Below are 25430 nucleotides of genomic sequence, written 5' to 3'. Positions count from 1 at the left end.
ACTACCAGTACACTGACAATACAACTACCAGTACACTGACAATACAACTACCAGTACACTGACAATACAACTACCAGTACACTGACAATAATATGATATCAAGTTCACAGATGATTCGGCAATTGGATACTTTTACACTTTTTAAAGTTTTTATACATCGAAAAGTTTATTCCGTGGAAAAATATCCATGTTGTGTCTAAATTTAGATTTTGTTGGCATTAGCGACAGCAAAATACGTTAATACCATTCTAATATACTTTATCTTAAAAATGATAAATCTGAGAATGGACCTAGGAAACTTACCTGTAGCTGTTCTAGAGCTCGCTCCGTCTGACTCCGCGGCTGTCAGGAGGCGGACCAGGCCTTGTAGGTCGTGACGTCACAACGATGTGGGAGGCTGAACTATTTCCATAGGCAGTGATGTGACTGGTAATAGTGTATTTTACTGTCTACATGTTACATATATGTAATTTTGACATCAGCACAAAACCAGCCGTAGTACAACACGATATATCCACCATAGTACCAGTTCCCAAAGTACTTACTATATAAACAAAACAACCCGGACATATATACGATAAATTATAACGTATATGCCCAACATATTGCTCATTTCAGAATATGATTAAATTGTAGCTCGCTAGTTTGGACCAATTAAAAAAAATTAAGAATTGTCTGAAAGCTAATATAATGCAGTTTAATGCGAAATTCTTGGGCATCAAATCTTACATGAATGGCCAAATAAAAAGAAATAACTTTACAAACGAACTGTTTTTGACGAACAAATATTGTTCCAACTAAAACAGAATAATTGGCCTCATCAAACTCTATTCTGTATGCGTATTATCTATGCTAAATTTGTTTACTCTACGTGTGAAAATCTAAGGCAACATTCGGGTATTTTTTTAACTAAAAACTCTTCAATCGCTACAACTCTCAACAATTCACATTTTTGGTTTTCCAGTTCAAAGAGTTCCTGAAACAACTCCCAGTTCATGAAACGCCTGATATTATATTTTGTAATAATGGTAGCGCCAGATTACTCGGAAAACCTATCATCAAACATGTCCGAACAACGGAGTCAAAAATATTACAAAGGCGACGCTTAAGACAGGATTTCAAGTTGTCTGTTAAAACGGCATCACTCGATTGGAAAGTATATTTTCCTGACAAGTACTCCCAGTACTGATAAATTCGAAGATTTATTTGCGTTCGTTTCCTTTGCCTACAACCAGACATCAGTAGTTCTTTAAGAGTTGTTCCCCGTGACTACACCATCTCCCATACCTGGAATCCGACTGTGTGATATTGCTACCTCTGGAATTCTCTTCGCTATAATTAACTTGTAACAAGGATAATTCATTTCAGTCTAAAAAGTGTGTTTTCCCAACAGTACTGGTCTATATACATTACAGTGGTCTATATACATCACAGTGGTCTCTATACAACACAGTACTGGTCTATATACATCACAGTACTGGTCTATATACAACACAGTACTGGTCTATATACATCACAGTACTGGTCTATATACATCACAGTACTGGTCTATATACATCACAGTACTGGTCTATATACATCACAGTACTGGTCTATATACATCACAGTACTGGTCTATATACATCACAGTACTGGTCTATATACATCACAGTACTGGTCTATATACATCACAGTACTGGTCTATATACATCACAGTACTGGTCTATATACATCACAGTACTGGTCTATATACATCACAGTACTGGTCTATATACATCACAGTACTGGTCTATATACATCACAGTACTGGTCTATATACATCACAGTACAGGTCTATATACATCACAGTACTGGTCTATATACAGTACTGGTCTATATACATCACAGTACTGGTCTATATACATCACAGTACTGGTCTATATACATCACCACAGTACTGGTCTATATACATCACCACAGTACTGGTCTATATACATCACAGTACTGGTCTATATACATCACAGTACTGGTCTATATACATCACAGTACTGGTCTATATACATCACCACAGTACTGGTCTATATACATCACAGTACTGGTCTATATACATCACAGTACTGGTCTATATACATCACAGTACTGGTCTATATACATCACAGTGGTCTATATACATCACAGTACTGGTCTATATACATCACCACAGTACTGGTCTATATACATCACAGTACTGGTCTATATACATCACAGTACTGGTCTATATACATCACAGGTCTATATACATCACAGTACTGGTCTATATTCATCACAGTACTGGTCTATATACATCACAGTACTGGTCTATATACATCACAGTACTGGTCTATATACATCACAGTACTGGTCTATATACATCACAGTACTGGTCTATATACATCACAGTACTGGTCTATATACATCACAGTACTGGTCTATATACATCACAGTACTGGTCTATATACATCACAGTACTGGTCTATATACAACACAGTACTGGTCTATATACATCACAGTACTGGTCTATATACATCACAGTACTGGTCTATATACATCACAGTACTGGTCTATATACATCACAGTACTGGTCTATATACATCACAGTACTGGTCTATATACATCACAGTACTGGTCTATATACATCACAGTGGTCTATATACATCACAGTACTGGTCTATATACATCACAGTACTGGTCTATATACATCACAGTACTGGTCTATATACATCACAGTACTGGTCTATATACATCACAGTACTGGTCTATATACATCACAGTACTGGTCTATATACATCACAGTACTGGTCTATATACATCACAGTACTGGTCTATATACATCACAGTACTGGTCTATATACATCACAGTACTGGTCTATATACATCACAGTACTGGTCTATATACATCACAGTACTGGTCTATATACATCACAGTACTGGTCTATATACATCACAGTACTGGTCTATATACATCACAGTACTGGTCTATATACATCACAGTACTGGTCTATATACATCACAGTACTGGTCTATATACATCACAGTACTGGTCTATATACATCACAGTACTGGTCTATATACATCACAGTACTGGTCTATATACATCACAGTACTGGTCTATATACATCACAGTACTGGTCTATATACATCACAGTACTGGTCTATATACATCACAGTACTGGTCTATATACATCACCACAGTACTGGTCTATATACATCACAGTACTGGTCTATATACATCACAGTACTGGTCTATATACATCACCACAGTACTGGTCTATATACATCACAGTACTGGTCTATATACATCACAGTACTGGTCTATATACATCACAGTACTGGTCTATATACATCACAGTACTGGTCTATATACATCACAGTACTGGTCTATATACATCACAGTACTGGTCTATATACATCACAGTACTGGTCTATATACATCACAGTACTGGTCTATATACATCACAGTACTGGTCTATATACATCACAGTACTGGTCTATATACATCACAGTACTGGTCTATATACAACACAGTACTGGTCTATATACATCACAGTACTGGTCTATATACAACACAGTACTGGTCTATATACATCACAGTACTGGTCTATGTACATCACCACAGTACTGGTCTATATATATCACAGTACTGGTCTATATACATCACAGTACTGGTCTATATACATCACCACAGTACTGGTCTATATACATCACAGTACTGGTCTATATACATCACAGTACTGGTCTATATACATCACAGTACTGGTCTATATACATCACACAGTACTGGTCTATATACATCACAGTGGTCTCTATACAACACAGTACTGGTCTATATACATCACAGTACTGGTCTATATACATCACAGTACTGGTCTATATACATCACAGTACTGGTCTATATACATCGCCACAGTACTGGTCTATATACATTACAGTGGTCTATATACATCACAGTACTGGTCTATATACATCACACAGTACTGGTCTATATACATCACAGTACTGGTCTATATACATCACACAGTACTGGTCTATATACATTACTGGTCAAAGTACTGGTCTATATACATACTGGTCTATATACATCAGTAGTACTGGTCTGGTCACCACAGTACTGGTCTATATACATCACAGTACTGGTCTATATACATCACAGTACTGGTCTATATACAGTACTGGTCTATATACATCACAGTACTGGTCTATATACATCACAGTACTGGTCTATATACATCACAGTACTGGTCTATATACATCACAGTACTGGTCTATATACAACACAGTACTGGTCTATATACATCACAGTACTGGTCTATATACATCACAGTACTGGTCTATATACATCACAGTACTGGTCTATATACATCACAGTACTGGTCTATATACATCATCACAGTACTGGTCTATATACATCACAGTACTGGTCTATATACATCACAGTACTGGTCTATATACATCACAGTACTGGTCTATATACATCACAGTACTGGTCTATATACAACACAGTACTGGTCTATATACATCACAGTACTGGTCTATATACATCACAGTACTGGTCTATATACATCACAGTACTGGTCTATATACATCTCAGTGGTCTATATACATCACAGTACTGGTCTATATATCACATACTGGTCTATATACAGTACTGGTCTATATACATCACAGTACTGGTCTATATACATCAGAGTACTGGTCTATATACATCACAGTACTGGTCTATATACATCACAGTACTGGTCTATATACATCACAGTACTGGTCTATATACATCACAGTACTGGTCTATATACATCACAGTACTTTATATACATCACAGTACTGGTCTATATACATCACAGTACTGGTTTATATACATCACACAGTGACTGGTATCTATATACATACAGACAGTACTGGTCTATATACACAGTACTGGTCTATATACATCACAGTACTGGTCTATATACATCACACAGTACTGGTCTATATACATCAAGGACTGGTCTATATACATCACAGTACTGGTCTATATACATACAGACAGTGTATATACATACTGGTCTATATACATCACAGTATGAGCTAAATACAGACAGGTGTTACACAACCCTTTATCAATGTGATGACTATATACATATAGTCTGGTATATATACAGACAGGTGTATACCCTTTATCAATGGTCTGATGTACCATTCAGACTCTCTGTATCTCTAAATACAGACAGGTGTAGGGGACCCTTTATCAATGTGATGACTCTCTATATCTCTAAATACAGACAGGTGTAGGGGACACGACGACCCTTTATCAATCTGATTACTCTCTGTATCTCTAATTACAGACAGGTGTAGGGGACACGACGACCATTTATCAATCTGATGACTCTCTATATCTCTAAATACAGACAGGTGTAGGGGACACGACGACCCTTTATCAATCTGATGACTCTCTGTATCTCTAAATACAGACAGGTGTAGGGGACACGACGACCCTTTATCAATCTGATGACTGTCTATATCTCTAAATACAGACAGGTGTAGGGGACACGACGACCCTTTATCAATCTGATGACTGTCTATATCTCTAAATACAGACAGGTGTAGGGGACACGACGACCCTTTATCAATTTGATGACTCTCTATATCTCTAAATACAGACAGGTGTAGGGGACACGACGACCATTTATCAATCTGTTGACTCTCTATATCTCTAAATACAGACAGGTGTAGGGGACAGGACGACCCTTTATCAATCTGTTGACTCTCTGTATCTCTAAATACAGACAGGTGTAGGGGACACGACGACCATTTATCAATCTGTTGACTCTCTATATCTCTAAATACAGACAGGTGTAGGGGACAGGACGACCATTTATCAATGTGATGACTCTCTATATCTCTAAATACAGACAGGTGTAGGGGACACGACGACCCTTTATCAATGTGATGACTCTCTGTATCTCTAAATACAGACAGGTGTAGGGGACACGACGACCCTTTATCAATCTGATTACTCTCTGTATCTCTAAATACAGACAGGTGTAGGGGACACGACGACCATTTATCAATCTGATGACTCTCTGTATCTCTAAATACAGACAGGTGTAGGGGACACGACGACCCTTTATCAATGTGATGACTCTCTATATCTCTAAATACAGACAGGTGTAGGGGACACGACGACCCTTTATCAATGTGATGACTCTCTATATCTCTAAATACAGACAGGTGTAGGGGACACGACGACCCTTTATCAATGTGATGACTCTCTATATCTCTAAATACAGACAGGTGTAGGGGACACGACGACCATTTATCAATCTGATGACTCTCTGTATCTCTAAATACAGACAGGTATAGGGGACCCTTTATCAATCTGATGACTCTCTGTATCTCTAAATACAGACAGGTGTAGGGGACATGACGACCCTTTATCAATCTGATTACTCTCTATATCTCTAAATACAGACAGGTGTAGGGGACCCTTTATCAATTTGATGACTCTCTGTATCTCTAAATACAGACAGGTGTAGGGGACCCTTTATCAATGTGATGACTCTCTATATCTCTAAATACAGACAGGTGTAGGGGACACGACGACCCTTTATCAATCTGTTGACTCTCTATATCTCTAAATACAGACAGGTGTAAGGGACCCTTTATCAATCTGATGACTCTCTGTATCTCTAAATACAGACAGGTGTAGGGGACCCTTTATCAATGTGATGACTCTCTATATCTCTAAATACAGACAGGTGTAGGGGACACGACGACCCTTTATCAATCTGTTGACTCTCTATATCTCTAAATACAGACAGGTGTAAGGGACTTTATCAATCTGATGACTCTCTATCTCTAAATACAGACAGGTGTAGGGGACACGACGACCCTTTATCAATCTGTTGACTCTCTATATCTCTAAATACAGACAGGTGTAAGGGACCCTTTATCAATCTGATGACTCTCTATATCTCTAAATACAGACAGGTGTAGGGGACACGACGACCCTTTATCAATGTGATGACTCTCTATATCTCTAAATACAGACAGGTGTAGGGGACACGACGACCATTTATCAATCTGATGACTCTCTGTATCTCTAAATACAGACAGGTGTAGGGGACACGACGACCCTTTATCAATCTGATTACTCTCTGTATCTCTAAATACAGACAGGTGTAGGGGACACGACGACCCTTTATCAATGTGATGACTCTCTATATCTCTAAATACAGACAGGTGTAGGGGACACGACGACCATTTATCAATCTGTTGACTCTCTATATCTCTAAATACAGACAGGTGTAGGGGACACGACGACCATTTATCAATCTGTTGACTCTCTATATCTCTAAATACAGACAGGTGTAGGGGACACGACGACCCTTTATCAATCTGATTACTCTCTGTATCTCTAAATACAGACAGGTGTAGGGGACCCTTTATCAATCTGATGACTCTCTGTATCTCTAAATACAGACAGGTGTAGGGGACACGACGACCCTTTATCAATCTGATTACTCTCTATATCTCTAAATACAGACAGGTGTAGGGGACCCTTTATCAATTTGATGACTCTCTGTATCTCTAAATACAGACAGGTGTAGGGGACCCTTTATCAATGTGATGACTCTCTATATCTCTAAATACAGACAGGTGTAGGGGACACGACGACCCTTTATCAATCTGTTGACTCTCTATATCTCTAAATACAGACAGGTGTAAGGGACCCTTTATCAATCTGATGACTCTGTATCTCTAAATACAGACAGGTGTAGGGGACACGACGACCCTTTATCAATCTGTTGACTCTCTATATCTCTAAATACAGACAGGTGTAAGGGACCCTTTATCAATCTGATGACTCTCTGTATCTCTAAATACAGACAGGTGTAGGGGACACGACGACCATTTATCAATCTGATGACTCTCTGTATCTCTAAATACAGACAGGTGTAGGGGACCCTTTATCAATCTGTTGACTCTCTGTATCTCTCAATACAGACAGGTGTAGGGGACCCTTTATCAATCTGTTGACTCTCTATATCTCTAAATACAGACAGGTGTAGGGGACCCTTTATCAGTCTGATGACTCTCTGTATCTCTCAATACAGACAGGTGTAGGGGACCCTTTATCAATCTGTTGACTCTCTATATCTCTAAATACAGACAGGTGTAGGGGACACGACGACCCTTTATCAATGTGATGACTCTCTATATCTCTAAATACAGACAGGTGTAGGGGACACGACGACCATTTATCAATGTGATGACTCTCTGTATCTCTAAATACAGACAGGTGTAGGGGACCCTTTATCAATCTGATGACTCTCTGTATCTCTAAATACAGACAGGTGTAGGGGACACGACGACCATTTATCAATCTGATGACTCTCTGTATCTCTAAATACAGACAGGTGTAGGGGACCCTTTATCAATCTGTTGACTCTCTGTATCTCTAAATACAGACAGGTGTAGGGGACCCTTTATCAATCTGTTGACTCTCTGTATCTCTAAATACAGACAGGTGTAGGGGACCCTTTATCAGTCTGATGACTCTCTGTATCTCTCAATACAGACAGGTGTTGGGGACCCTTTATCAATCTGTTGACTCTCTATATCTCTAAATACAGACAGGTGTAGGGGACCCTTTATCAATCTGTTGACTCTCTGTATCTCTAAATACAGACAGGTGTAGGGGACCCTTTATCAGTCTGATGACTCTCTGTATCTCTCAATACAGACAGGTGTTGGGGACCCTTTATCAATCTGTTGACTCTCTATATCTCTAAATACAGACAGGTGTAGGGGACACGACGACCCTTTATCAATCTGATGACTCTCTATATCTCTAAATACAGACAGGTGTAGGGGACACGACGACCATTTATCAATGTGATGACTCTCTGTATCTCTAAATACAGACAGGTATAGGGGACCCTTTATCAATCTGTTGACTCTCTGTATCTCTAAATACAGACAGGTGTAGGGGACCCTTTATCAGTCTGATGACTCTCTGTATCTCTCAATACAGACAGGTGTAGGGACCCTTTATCAATCTGTTGACTCTCTATATCTCTCCATACAAATAGGTGTAAGGGACATGATGACTAATATGACGACCATCTGTATTTCTAAAGACAAGAAGGCGGATATAATTTTTGACCAATCAGAGGATTGACGTCAAACTTTCCCAATCCGGATGTTTGAAATCTATTGTGAGTGATTAAAAACAACGATTTTCGCTGAGTTTATTTTTTTCGTTTTCATTTCCCTTCTGCAAAGAATTTGTTTATGTAAATAACAAGAGTCCACTCCCATAAAACAAATATACATCAGTGCAAAAAATATTCATATCATCTCATGTGCCTGTTTTTAAAAGGATCAGACGACGGGGAAACTTAAAAACTTTTTTAGCTCCAAATAGTTTTCAAGAAGACTGATTTTGAAGCTATTTTTCGTGTTAATTTTATAATCTTTTCCCACTCTAGTTCCCCATAAGCGGTGAAGTTATATGTGAAGCTGTTGTCTTCTTTTCTCGAATGTTGAGAAATAATAGGAAATTTGGCCGAGAAAACCTGGAAAATCTATCAATGAATATAAAAAATTAATTTTCTCTTTTATAACTGTTGAAATCAGCATTGTATGTTTTAGATATATTAATGGATTGTAGATTTTTCAATGGAACTTTTTCGACAAATCGACAATAGCGTTTTATGATTATTATGTATCACAGACTACAAATATGCCGACATTTCATACAAAATATTGCAACATATAACAATTTATTCAATTTTCCATGAAAACAAGGAGACATTTTAGAGGTTCATTGCGTCAAAAATGGGCAAAAAACGAAATCATTTGATAGTAAGTATGAACAGTATCGTAGCCTCGCTATGGGTTTCCGGATTTTAAGTCACGTCAGCTTCAACTTGTGTGCGCTGTAGCAGCAAACCGTTCTAGATTTTAAGAGAGGGAAAAAGTCAGGAACTTCAAGTCAGCGATTAGTTTAGTTTTGTGTGTAGGTACATAATGGTAGCATTGTGTGTATGTAGATAGATTACATTTCGTGTAAATATCAGACATTTTTTGGTGATAGTAATCTTTAAGTGTTGCGTCAACGTAATCGCTTTCTCTATAGCAGCGAATGAGAGCAGATTTTTTTATCAGCAAAACAAGTTTTCGTGGGTGCATTATCTCCAAAAATTATATTTCGGTTAAACTAGTTGGAACTAGTTGGGTGTGGTGAAGAGCCTGCTATCTTCTATATTTTTACTATCAGTGTTGTGGTTTAGCCTCGTTATCAATTTAGGTTTCAAATAATCCTCACACTGACACTTGATGTCTCAACAAATTATACTGTGGCTTATCACAGATTAAACCCGGAGTTGAATGTTCCTAAGTGACTCCCATTATCAGTCAGAAAAGATATACCACGTGCTTTCGATTCACGAGACCATGAACATAAAACGATGTCATGCTGTTGTTTCTAGCGCTGGTGTAATCCAGACACATTTTTAAAAATCATTCACGTTCAGTTCACACATCCCTCAATACATATCCAACAGACGGTGGTTTCGACACCTCCAAATCAACAGATAACACAAATGTGTGCCGTATTCATGAAAAACTCCGACATTATTAAATGTCAGTCTAACATAGAATTAACAACCTGTATGTCAGACCTTGAAGGCTACCTTTTGGCCTCGAATCAGGTCAAATACCCTACATCTCCTGGTACAATACGACAATGTACCTTGTCACCTACATCTCCTGGTACAATACAACAGCGTACCTTGTCACTGACATCTCCTGGTACAATAAAACAGTGTACCTTGTCACCTACATCTGCTGGTACAATACAACAGTGTACCTTGTCACCTATATATCCTGGTACAATACAACAGTGTACAATACAACAGCCTACCTTGTCACCTACAGCTCCTGGTACAATAAAACAGTGTACCCTGTCACCTACATCTCCTGGTACAATACAACAGTGTACCTTGTCACCTACATCTCCTGGTACAATACAACAGTGTACCTTGTCACCTATATATCCTGGTACAATACCACAGTGTACAATACAATAGTGTACCCTGTCACCTACATCTCCTGGTACAATACAACAGTGTACCTTGTCACCTACATCTCCTGGTACAATACAACAGTGTACCTTGTCACCTACATCTCCTGGTACAATACAACAGTGTACATTGTCACATAGTTATCCTGGTACAATACAACTGTGTACAATACAACAGTGTACCCTGTCACCTACATCTCCTTGTACAATACAACTGTGTACCTTGTCACCTACATGTCCTGGTACAATACAATACAACAGTGTACCTTGTCACCTACAGCTCCTGGTACAATACAACAGTGTACCTTGTCACCTACATCTCCTGGTACAATACAACAGTGTACCTTGTCACCTACATCTCCTGGTACAATACAACAGTGTACCTTGTCACCTACATCTCCTGGTACAATACAACAGTGTACCTTGTCACCTACATCTCCTGGTACAATACAACAGTGTACCTTGTCACCTACATCTCCTGGTACAATACAACAGTGTACCTTGTCACCTACATCTCCTGGTACAATACAACAGTGTACCTTGTCACCTACATCTCCTGGTACAATACAACAGTGTACCTTGTCACCTACATCTCCTGGTACAATACAACAGTGTACCTACACCTACATCTCCTGGTACAATACAACAGTGTACCTTGTCACCTACATCTCCTGGTACAATACAACAGTGTACCTTGTCACCTACATCTCCTGGTACAATACAACAGTGTACCTTGTCACCTACATCTCCTGGTACAATACAACAGTGTACCTTGTGTCATCTACATCTCCTGGTACAATACAACAGTGTACCTTGTCACATATAATTCCTGGTACAAAACAACATTGTACCTTGTCACCTACATCTCCTGGTACAATACAACAGTGTACCTTGTCACCTACATCTCCTGGTACAATATAACAGTGTACCTTGTCACCTATATCTCCTGGTACAATACAACAGTGTACCTTGTCACCTACATCTCCTGGTACAATACAACAGTGTACCTTGTCACCTACATCTCCTGGTACAATACAACAGTGTACCTTGTCACCTACATCTCCTGGTACAATACAACAGTGTACCTTGTCACCTACATCTCCTGGTACAATACAACAGTGTCACCTACATCTCCTGGTACAATACAACAGTGTACCTTGTCACCTACATCTCCTGGTACAATACAACAGTGTACCTTGTCACCTACATCTCCTGGTACAATACAACAGTGTACCTTGTCACCTACATCTCCTGGTACAATACAACAGTGTACCTTGTCACCTACATCTCCTGGTACAATACAACAGTGTACCTTGTCACCTACATCTCCTGGTACAATACAACAGTGTACCTTGTCACCTACATCTCCTGGTACAATACAACAGTGTACCTTGTCACCTACATCTCCTGGTACAATACAACAGTGTACCTTGTCACCTACATCTCCTGGTACAATACAACAGTGTACCTTGTCACCTACATCTCCTGGTACAATACAACAGTGTACCTTGTCACCTACATCTCCTGGTACAATACAACAGTGTACCTTGTCACCTACATCTCCTGGTACAATACAACAGTGTACCTTGTCACCTACATCTCCTGGTACAATACAACAGTGTACCTTGTCACCTACATCTCCTGGTACAATACAACAGTGTACCTTGTCACCTACATCTCCTAGTACAATACAACAGTTTACCTTGTCACCTACATCTCCTGGTACAATACAACAGTCCTGTTACAATACAACAGTGTACCTTGTCACCTACATCTCCTAGTACAATACAACAGTGTACCTTGTCACCTACATCTCCTGGTACAATACAACAGTGTACCTTGTCACCTACATCTCCTGGTACAATACAACAGTTTACCTACATCTCCTGTCCTTGTCACCTACATCTCCTGGTACAATACAACAGTGTACCTTGTCACCTACATCTCCTGGTACAATACAACAGTGTACCTTGTCACCTACATCTCCTGGTACAATACAACAGTGTACCTTGTCACCTACATCTCCTGGTACAATACAACAGTGTACCTTGTCACCTACATCTCCTGGTACAATACAACAGTGTACCTTGTCACCTACATCTCCTGGTACAATACAGCAGTGTCACCTACATCTCCTGGTACAAGACAACAGTGTGCCTGGTCACCTACATCTCCTGGTACAATGCAACAGTGTACCTAGTCACCTACATCTCCTGGTACAATACAACAGTGTACCTTGTCACCTACATCTCCTGGTACAATACAACAGTGTACCTTGTCACCTACATCTCCTGGTACAATACAACAGTGTACCTTGTCACCTACATCTCCTGGTACAATACAACAGTGTACCTTGTCACCTACATCTCCAACAGTGTACCTTGTCACCTACATCTCCTGGTACAATACAACAGTGTACCTTGTCACCTACATCTCCTGGTACAATACAACAGTGTACCTTGTCACCTACATCTCCTGGTACAATACAACGGTGTACCTTGTCACCCAAATGTCCTGTTACAATACAACAGTGTATCTTGTCACCTACATCTCCTAGTACAATATGACAGTGTACCTTGTCACCTACATCTCCTGGTACAATACAACAGTGTACCTTGTCACCTACATCTCCTGGTACAATACAACAGTGTACCTTGTCACCTACATCTCCTGGTACAATACAACAGTGTACCTTGTCACCTACATCTCCTGGTACAATACAACAGTGTACCTTGTCACCTACATCTCCTGGTACAATACAACAGTGTACCTTGTCACCTACATCTCCTGGTACAATACAACAGTGTACCTTGTCACCTACATCTCCTGGTACAATACAACAGTGTACCTTGTCACCTACATCTCCTGGTACAATACAACAGTGTACCTTGTCACCTACATCTCCTGGTACAATACAACAGTGTACCTTGTCACCTACATCTCCTGGTACAATACAACAGTGTACCTTGTCACCTACATCTCCTGGTACAATACAACAGTGTACCTTGTCACCTACATCTCCTGGTACAATACAACAGTGTACCTTGTCACCTACATCTCCTGGTACAATGCAACAGTGTACCTTGTCACCTACATCTCCTGGTACAATACAACAGTGTACCTTGTCACCTACATCTCCTGGTACAATACAACAGTGTACCTTGTCACCTACATCTCCTGGTACAATACAACAGTGTACCTTGTCACCTACATCTCCTGGTACAATACAACAGTGTACCTTGTCACCTACATCTCCTGGTACAATACAACAGTGTACCTTGTCACCTACATCTCCTGGTACAATACAACAGTGTACCCTGTCACCTACATCTCCTGGTACAATACAACAGTGTACCTTGTCACCTACATCTCCTGGTACAATACAACAGTGTACCTTGTCACCTATATATCCTGGTACAATACAACAGTTACCCTGTCACCTACAGCTCCTGGTACAATACAACAGTGTACCTTGTCACCTACATCTCCTGGTACAATACAACAGTGTACCTTGTCACCTACATCTCCTGATACAATACAACACTGTACCTTGTATCACCTACATCTCCTGGTACAATACAACATTGTACCTTGTCACCTACATCTCCTAGTACTATACAACAGTGTACCTTGTCACCTGTATTTTCTATTATAGTACAATAATGTGTAATCACTTGAAACTCCCGATACAATTCAATAAATAGCATGATTAGAAAAGGAATATTGATTTTCCTTTGATTTTGCATTGGACTCCGCCACTTCGCCACTAATTTGAGGGGTTTAAGTAGAGAGTGGGTCACACCAGTTATTTATATTAAATGATTTATCCTGATTTGAATCAATGCCGTTATTTGGACAACACTCTTTCTTACAGAAGAAACAGGATCTTAAAAGTTGATCCAATACAACCATTTACACAAAAGATTGATTCTCCACTCCTAAGTATGTTTTTGACCAAATTTGGCAGAACGAAGATCACTTGTTCATGACTATAACTGATATTTAGAAAGTTGGCGGACGACGCACGGACGAATGACATCGTGCCGTAGCATATGCTCACGAGACCTGTGAGCCGGTTGAGCTTAAAACTTGCCACTTATGAGTGATTTGCTAATCTTTAATTAAGTCGGTCTTGTATTGATCTCAAGATGTTACGATTTCATCCTCTGTACCCTCACTCCTAGACTAATGACCGCTCACTGCCTCAGTATGCTAGTCTAACCAGAATGACCATGGTCCGGTCGTGTTGACCTTTCAATGGAATATGTGTAGGTTTGTTGATTTAAGTTGTGTTAACGAATATATGCTGACAATGTACGAACACGTAATTTAAACTTAGAGTATCTTCTTATTCACACAGACGAATCAGCTGTAGTTTATATGTATATTTGTAGTTTATCGACGCATTAAAATGATACTAGAAAACGACAGCAGAGTGGATGAAGTGAAGGGCGAACTCGTATCGCGGTATTTGTGATCTGTTGGTCGTTAATCTGACAACTATTATTAGAAAACTATTGTCAAGAATGCATTAAATCTACATTTAATCCGTGAAAAGACTCTAATCAATTTAGTCATCGTTATGGTTTTAATCAAAGGTTACCATGGCAACGATAATATTTACTGAAGATTGACAAATACATAATACATGAAAACTATTTTTGTGTTATTCTAAGGGACATGAACATTATACCTTGGATCTGTCACATATCACGCGCTTCCCGTAGTTATGTGTAATATATATAAACCTGATCTGCTATTCTTGTGAATTACAAACTGAATCCTATTGTAGTGTTTGAATGGTCAGCCAAACACAATGTGCAAACAGCAAATTGCTAGCCTGTCGTACCTGTCCATACAGAGTTGTCTCCCTTACACTACTAAATATCCACACACTGATCCTAACACGCATCAAGTCGTGTTTCCCGCTTACGTAAACGTCCATCTGTCCTTACCTATATTATGTAAGGATAGGCCCATCCCGGTATATTAATTGTTTTATTCATATCATGCTGCACTTCCTATATAGCCTATCAATACCTTTTGAAGTAATCCGTCTCCCCTTCAACATACTTTTAATTGAAATATTGAATTATCGTAAGAAATTGTCTTGTATAATGCGAAGCAAAATAGTTTTCCTTGAAATCATATATCAACTTCACCATACTTCCTGAAAAACTCCTCGCTTGTCCTGAACCAAATGTGTGAGTTTTGTATAAGTAATTAGCGTGAACATCAGTTTGTATTCTAAATGTTAAATTCTTGTCCGAGTAGCTGTCTTAGGTCTGGTAAAGGTCCATAGAATTCTAGTGTTAATAATAGCGATTATTTCAAAGTTCAAGAAAAAGTGAAAAGAATAGATAGATGTGTGTAAAATAGGACAAATCATTTACTTCTTCATGTCAATTCATTACCTGTATAATATACAACAGCGAACTATCTGACCTTACAATATCACATTTTCCCATATTCGTCAATAAGATATACTATATATGAATATCATTGATTTTCTGTTACCCGATGATTTATAAACAAACAATGATATTTTAATTAAAATTCGTTTAAATCTATAAAACATTAATATCTAACAGTAATAAAGATGTTAGCGTTAACGAACGGATTCAATATATCGCGAAGGATTAGTTAAAATGAAGTTTGAAGGTAGATATATGTGATTTATTTGATAGAAATATGCTCACAATTCTATTGAAGACAAAAATAGAAATCAGGCAAATATGTTTGTTTGCTTATTCACTTAAAATGGTCTCAATACAAAGATTGGCCACACTGGCCGATATCAAACAATACAACCTGGAGTCACGTGAGCGTTACCTTTTAGTACAGTCATGTATACCAACAAAACAATACAACCTGGAGTCACGTGAGCGTTACCTTTTAGTACAGTCATGTATACAACAAAACAATACAACCTGGAGTCACGTGAGCGTTACCTTTTAGTACAGTCATGTATACCAACAAAACAATACAACCTGGAGTCACGTGAGCGTTACCTTTTAGTACAGTCATGTATACCAACAAAACAATACAACCTGGAGTCACGTGAGCGTTACCTTTTAGTACAGTCATGTATACCAACAAAACAATACAACCTGGAGTCACGTGAGCGTTACCTTTTAGTACAGTCATGTATACCAACAAAACAATACAACCTGGAGTCACGTGAGCGTTACCTTTTAGTACAGTCATGTATACCAACAAAACAATACAACCTGGAGTCACGTGAGCGTTACCTTTTAGTACAGTCATGTATACAATAAAACAATACAACCTGGAGTCACGTGAGCGTTACCTTTTAGTACAGTCATGTATACAATAAAACAATTGTCTGGTGTCACGTGAGTACAATTTGAAGTCATTTAACTTTTACCTTTTAGCACAGTCATGCACAGTAACAAACAAAACTTGACATCACGTGTGTGTTAAACAATATTTATTGAACAATTCAACAATCTGACACATATATACATGTACAATATATCTGGACAGAATCAACAAGCTTAAAGCCCGATACTTTAAGTAGGCGGTGTCAAGAACAATCCATAATTAATGAACTTTTGACGATAATTTAATATGTAAAAAAAATAAAGATGGCAGGAAAGCTTTTCCTAAATTGTTCCATACTTCGTCAATTTTCATTTCTCTAGACATATACGCATGGAAACTGTATACCTTAAAACCCACAGATTTTTTTTCAGATGTTCAAGAAGAGTTGAAACACCTAGTGAACGTTGCGACAAATTCCTGTAACACACTTGAGGTCGCACACAAATGATAAGTGGTTATGACCAGTAACTCACGAGACTGTTGATGCTGTCTATTATAATAATATATGTGTGCTACATACTGCTTTATAAAGCAGATATACCTAGCCAGCTTAGAGTACCTCATAATCTTAATTAACATACAACAATGGGTGATTGTCCTACGGTCTGAGAAAACAATTAGTGGTACAGATGTATTGGAGACAATACACAATATCTAGATTCTGCTGAAGAACTCATATTATCGTATTTTCCTGCAAATAGTAGAGTCTTGGTTCGGTATATCCTAGAAAAAAAAACGAGTGTGGCATACCATTCTAAAGACAAGCATGTACTGTAATGTTGTATTTGGGCTAGAAAGTATGTCTTTGGCTAAACATCCAGAACCATGTAGCGAAACCCATTCAGAAAATCTGCTGGGAATTCTGAGCGGAAGGGCATACCGCAAGAGCATACAAGACATGTAATCACCAGCAGAATGGACTTAAATGTGGAAACTTAGTTTCTTTCTGCATACTGCAGTACGTGTTGACACAATAAGGTTAATAAAGGGCTTTGTTATATGGTAAATCAGTCATGGAGAGCATCGCTATGGTAAATGTGATAGCAATTTGTTTGATGAATTAAACGATTAATGGATAAAGTGGTATTTACATTTGTTCGAAAATTTATCCAAGTTAATTTTGAGCTTTGAGTTTAAGTACGCGTAAATATTTATGTATCAACAGGATAAGTCTGGATATGACAGAGCTATTGAGGTCCCATGTGTAATATAACACAGATATTCTACATCAATAAAGAAACATCGCGTTCGAACATTTTTGACAAATTTGATAAAAAAAAAAGGAGGTGGGGGGGGGGGGGGGGGGGGGGGGGTCGTGATGAACCTCGCATAAATGTTTGCATCGGATACAACCAGGGCAAACATTGTCACGACCGGTCAAGGTCATGGTTACCAAAATACTTACATCAGCTTAAAGAAGGTCATCAAATGGCCAACACAAAAGAACCCAGAGGGATCTTGACAACAGTCATTGTTTGATCTTTATTTATATTTAAAAGTTTCTCTTCTTCATCTGTTTTTTATTTGAATTTTATGAAATTTAAGAATTCCTAAAAAAAAAATAGCGATGCATTTCTTTGTCTAACACGTCTAAGATGGTCTCTTGTCAGCCAGTTCCGTTTTTCTAATCAGACGCATAATTAAAGGGACACAACTAGGGACCAAGAGGAATCTACATCGGAATTTTGAGAAAAATCCCTTCAATGCTTCTGATGAAATAGCGATAATTTTCCTAGTCAAAATTCAAAATGGCCGCCTGTCGGAAGGACGACGGACCACGCAAGTAGGGCGCTTTGAGTTTAAACAGGATGCATTTTGAAAGTTCTATTGATATAACAACTCAACACTCGTGGATGAGGACAATACACTAAGAAAAGAACAATGAAGACCCGCAAACACATCAGTTGACAAACTCTTGCCTACGTATTCACAATACACATTAAGTGTAGACATTGTAAGTAAAATATTGATTCATATCTATCATAATTCATTCATTATTCATGTCAACGCATGATTCAAGATGGTGCCTGCTTCCGTTGCTTATGAAGCTTGCTCCGTCACCAGACACAGAACAACGCAAAATCAGAGTGCACCAACAACAGCTGAGTGTGACTGGGTCCGTTTGTGACGCTAATATGTATCGCTAAACATTATGTAAATTTTGATACCAAATTGTTGTAACTTGTCCAGGTAAATGTTAACTTGACTCTGTGCCAATTCCGGTGAAAGAAATTGATTACAGTTTTTAAACCAGAATCGATATAAATATAGGGTACCCCGGTCGAACCGTTTATGATATCGGCACTTCAGACAGTGCTCTCTATTACGCTTTCATGTATCTGTGCTGTCATCACGCTATACTACGCAGTACCAATCAACGCATGCAATCTTATGTGTTATTGATGGAATCTTCAAAGTGGCCAGCTGTCGAATTTCGAACTAAAATGCAGGATGTTATGACAACGATGTTCGATTTTTTTTATTATTTACCTCAGAAAAAAAAATAGGCATTAAAACCTAGGACGTATTGTATGATTTGTTTAGCTAATTGAGGGAGGGCGCCACAAACACGCACATTTTCAGAGACATATTAAAAACATACCACTGCACGTGATTAAGTTGATAATCATATATAAATACAAAAAAAAATTAATATAGATATCGTCAGTAACCAATAGACTGTTTAAATGTTGATAGAGCTCTTTACGTCCACGAGACAAGTTCGATAAATCTGATTATAAAGAACGCCGGAAATCATGTCGCCTTCCTGATATTTGCTTAAATTGAAGAAACAATAGAAACATTTCTTACGGAAACAGCTCCATTGTGAAGGCAGATACAAACATTCTTTACATACTGAAGTAAAAACATCTAACTTTTAAGATGGATCTAAAGCAGTTTAAGGCCCTAAAAGATCCTGCTTTTTCACTTTTGTCTCTAAATCGGTTTCATCTCAATGTTATGGCAACCTGCACGAAGGAAATCTTTAATAATATTCAGGACTCACTGTGGACCATTAAACTTTAATGATATTCAGGACTCACTGTGGACCATTAAACTTTAATAATATTCAGGACTCACTGTGGACCATTAAACTTTAATGATATTCAGCACTCACTGTGGACCATTAAACTTTAATGATATTCAGGACTCACTGTGGACCATTAAACTTTAATAATATTCAGGACTCACTGTGGACCATTAAACTTTAATGATATTCAGCACTCACTGTGGACCATTAAACTTTAATGATATTCAGGACTCACTGTGGACCATTAAACTTTAATAATATTCAGGACTCACTGTGGACCATTAAACTTAAATAATATTCAGGACTCACTGTGGACCATTAAACTTAAATGATATTCAGGACTCACTGTGGACCATTAAACTTAAATAATATTCAGGACTCACTGTGGACCATTTACCTTTAATGATATTCAGGACTCACTGTGGACCATTTAACTTTCATAATATTCAGGACTCACTGTGGACCATTAAACAATATTCAGGACTCACTTTGGACCATTAAACAATATTCAGGACTCAATGTGGAACAGTAAACTTTAACAATATTCAGGACTCACTTTGAACAATTTAACAATATTCAGAACTCACTGTGGACCATTATACAATATTCAGGACTCACTTTGGAACATTAAACCATATCCAGGACTCAATGTGGACCATTAAACTTAAATAATATTCAGAACTCACTGTGGACCATTAAACAATATTCAGGACTCACTGTGGACCATTAAACAATATTCAGGACTCACTTTGGAACATTAAACCATATCCAGGACTCAATGTGGACCATTAACCTTTAATAATATTCAGGACTCACTTTTGACCATTAAACAATATTCAGGACTCACTGTGGACCATTAAACTTTGATTGTATTAAGGAGAGACACTATGGACCATTAAACTTTGTATTAAGGAGAGACACTATGGACCATTAACCTTTGTTTTTATTAAGGAGAGACACTAGGGACCATTAAACTTTGTATTAAGGAGAGACAATATGGACCATTAAACTTTGTTTGTAAACTTTGTATTAAGGAGGAGAGACAGAGACTATGGACCATTAAACTTTGTATTAAGGAGAGACAATATGGACCATTAAACTTTGTATTAAGGAGAGACACTATGGACCATTAAACTTTGTATTAAGGAGAGACACTATGGACTATTAAACTTTGATTGTATTAAGGAGAGACACTATGGACCATTAAACTTTGTATAAAGGAGGAGATACTGTGGACCATTAAACTTTGTTTGTATTAAGGAGAGACATTATTGACCATTAAACTTTGTATTAAGGAGAGACACTATGGACCATTAAACTTTGTTTGTATTAAGGAAAGACACTATGGACCATTAAGGAAAGACACTATGGACCATTAAACTTTGTTTGTATTAAGGAGAGACACTATGGACCATTAAACTTTGTTTGTATTAAGGAGAGACACTATGGACCATTAAACTTTGTTTGTATTAAGGAGAGACACTATGTACCATTAAACTTTGTATTAAGGAGAGACACTATGGACCATTAAACTTTGTTTGTATTAAGGAGAGACACTATGGACCATTAAACTTTGTTTGTATTAAGGAGAGACACTATGGACCATTAAACTTTGTTTGTATTAAGGAGAGACACTATGGACCATTAAACTTTATTTGTATTAAGGAGGAGACACTATGGACCATTAAACTTTATTTGTATTAAGGAGAGACACTATGGACCATTAAACATTTAAACACTATTGATATTAAACTTTGTTTGTATTAAGGAAAGACACTATGGACCATTAAACTTTGTATAAAGGAGGAGATACTATGGACCATTAAACTTTGTTTGTATTAAGGAGAGACACTATGGACCATTAAACTTTGTTTGTATTAAGGAGAGACACTATGGACCATTAAACTTTGTTTGTATTAAGGAGAGACACTATGGACCATTAAACTTTGTTTGTATTACTTTGTTTGTATTAAGGAGAGACACTATGGACCATTAAACTTTGTTTGTATTAAGGAGAGACACTATGGACCATTAAACTTTGTTTGTATTAAGGAGAGACACTATGGACCATTAAACTTTGATTGTATTAAGGAAAGACACTATGGACCATTAAACTTTGTATAAAGGAGGAGATACTATGGACCATTAAACTTTGTTTGTATTAAGGAGAGACACTATGGACCATTAAACTTTGTATTAAGGAGAGACACTATGGACCATTAAACTTTGTTTGTATTAAGGAGAGACACTATGGACCATTAAACTTTGTATTAAGGAGAGACACTATGGACCATTAAACTTTGTATTAAGGAGAGACACTATGGACCATTAAACTTTGTTTGTATTAAGGAGAGACACTATGGACCATTAAACTTTGTATTAAGGAGAGACACTATGGACCATTAAACTTTGTTTGTATTAAGGAGAGACACTATGGACCATTAAACTTTGTTTGTATTAAGGAGAGACACTATGTACCATTAAACTTTGTTTGTATTAAGGAGAGACACTATGGACCATCACTACGTATAACTGAGATGGTAGTACAGAGACTTCACTACGGTCCATCTGATCATGTTCTTCGTGCTAGACATCTTATATCTGACATTTACATTAAAGATAATTATAGAATTGCATACATGCTATATATCACAAACTACAATATCTGATTAACGTTACACAAGCGAGTCTGTATCACTACTGTTAATCCCTACGTATTTCGTAGCATCGCCTCCAACTCCCCCTCTTTCTTTTGAAAAACCTGGTTTCTTTCTATACATAGACATGTACGAATTTACTTTAGTATCTCCTAGTCTGTAATAAGGGGGCGGGGCATCCTCCGGGGGTGAGTCCGTGCCCCGGGAGGATGACGTCGAGGCACTCGTATATCTGGACTCTAAGGGTGTCACGGTTGATCCCTTAAAACTTCCATGCTGTTTGAGTAAGTTCGTTTTCTTCTTGTGAATAGATATATATGAGGAGTCTGTCTGATACGGCACTACAGAAATAACTGGGGAACTGCTCTGTCGTTTCGGTGCTGGCTTTTTTTCTACGCTTCTCTCTGATTTGGTTTTCTGAAGACTCACTTCCGGTTCGGATGCGGTATCTTCGCGTCTCTGTTCTTCTGTCGCAATCTTAAGCATTTGATGTAGAGTTCGTGGTTCGGTATTATTGTTCAAGACTTCTCTTAAGTCGCGTGCAGATTTTAACCAACTCAGATATCTCGACCCTACGTTATGATGTTTTTTCTTCGGTTTCTTTTGGGTGGGTTTGTCCCACATTGAGGTACCAGTATCACAGGTAGTAACCGCCATATCAGATGATGAAACCGTGCTGATATGTATATCGTCTGTTTGAACAGCAATTTCGGAGGTCTGTACATGCTTAACTTCCACAGTCATGTCATTTAATCTTTGAATATCGTTAGAATCTGCATTAACGTAAATCACTTTGTCGTTGACTTCACGATCTCCTTGTGAAATAACCCCGGAATCCATGTCTAATTCCGAGAACGCACTATCTTTTGTAGCGTCTCTGAAGTACGAAATGCCTGCGTCTGATGACGTCGACCTGGTATCGAACTCCTTCCGTTTTGTTCGCTTAGGGTCAGGCAAACTCCTAGTGCTTGTAGGACGCGATCGTCTAACAAAAACTTTCCGCCATTCTCTGTTTTGGGGCACGGGTGTTTCCGGAGGTAAACCGAACACCTTTTGTTTGATGGCCTTAAGGGGCTCTACTCTTTCAACGTAGTCCTGACATTTGTGTACACAGTAAATACATATACATCCTCCATAAACAAAGATAATAAGTGGCAGAACAATAAACATGGCCACTTTGTTGGGATCATCAAGAAAACCCGTGGATCCAGCAGCCGTGTCGTTTGTCGAACGCTTAGTCCTCACGTGATCGGGAAAGATTTCCACATTTTCGCCTACATTATACACAACATTGAAGTTTTCAGAAACGTGACCTACATTCACATTTTTTAAAGTTGTTGTAACATGGGTATTTACCGTATTTTCACTGTTCGGATGGATTCCGCCATTGTAATGTGCTGTTGTGCCTGTCAGTCTCGCTTGGTCGTTTGATTGCCTAACGGGTATTTGTCTCGGAAACATTTTTTTATTAACAAGCATTGTTGATTTTGCCCTTTTATAGGAATTTTTCGGTCGATTGATGTTCACTTGTATATCAACACCACCAGTTGATAGCATTCGGTCCTCATCATGTCCTCCAATTGACGTTGAAAGTGAACGTCCGGACTTCAGTGCTGGAAAACCTATAACGTATAAAGTACACATCAAACACAAAAATGACGACGTGCTCTAATCAAACAACCACATTGATATGGTATGATCACCTCTATACGAATAGGTTTCGTCTCTTCTAAATCTGGTTCTGTTTTTATTTCAGTTATTTTAAAATACCCTACAGATCGATAACCAATGACAGGTCATTTGAAAATGTGTTTATAGAAATACAGCGTACTGGAGACTGTGCTTATTTATATGATATTCTTTGTATCAACAAAGATATCACAGATTTGAAATATGTGACTGCTACCTCGGCGAATCCATTTTCTTTGATTTTGAGACCCAAGAACTGAACATTTCAGTTTTTTTGTTTTTGTTTTTCCCTTTTCGGAAGTATTACTAAGTAATATGCATAGCGACCCTTTTATTTGAATATACATAAGCATTTTCTATCAAAGCTTCAGAACATTGCCATATGTAGGATCTAAGCAATTTTTCAATATTTAAATTTTTTGGTTGCTATGGAGATTCGCGGTTTTCAAATTGAAAAGGAGCATTTTGTGATGCGTTTTTATGCTTATTATCCAAGTGTCATTCTTTTCCATTTTTATGAAATTTGCTGGCATGAACGATCGCCTCAATGATGACCACGACTACATGTTACTGTTGGATATGCTGCGATCAGTTCCAGCAAAACATCCTTTCAAGACATAATTATCACGCGGTTTGCTGGTTTTGTTGGGGTTTTAACCGTTTCAGTTTC

At 38.1% G+C, this 25430-nt stretch overlaps 2 protein-coding genes across 2 annotated transcripts in view; both read right to left on the bottom strand.

Annotated features, from left to right (window-relative positions):
• Nucleotides 1-342, bottom strand: part of LOC132561973 (uncharacterized) — a 41333-nt gene extending 40991 nt beyond the window's left edge. Inside the window, exon 1 of the mRNA XM_060226694.1 lies at nucleotides 304-342. The gene's annotated coding sequence lies outside the window, so the exon portion shown is untranslated. The remainder of the gene's footprint in view (nucleotides 1-303) is intronic.
• Nucleotides 343-23089: 22747 nt separating this feature from the next.
• LOC132561963 (uncharacterized) lies at nucleotides 23090-24532 on the bottom strand. The gene has a single exon (XM_060226683.1). The coding sequence runs from the start codon at nucleotides 24530-24532 to the stop codon at nucleotides 23090-23092; it is 1443 nt and encodes a 480-aa protein (XP_060082666.1).
• Nucleotides 24533-25430: the final 898 nt, after the last annotated feature.

Source organism: Ylistrum balloti, unplaced genomic scaffold (genome assembly GCF_031769215.1).
Source record: "Ylistrum balloti isolate Yb309-2 unplaced genomic scaffold, AGI_CSIRO_Ybal_v1 Utg371316, whole genome shotgun sequence".
NCBI lineage: Eukaryota > Metazoa > Mollusca > Bivalvia > Pectinida > Pectinidae > Ylistrum > Ylistrum balloti.
The sequence above is the reverse complement of the archived record's forward strand: the minus strand, read 5'-3'. Positions and strand labels throughout refer to the sequence as shown.

Bases quoted from the DNA above. Each gene is read 5' to 3' on its own strand.
- LOC132561963 (XM_060226683.1), bottom strand. From the start codon at position 24,532: ATGTTTCCGAGACAAATACCCGTTAGGCAATCAAACGACCAAGCGAGA.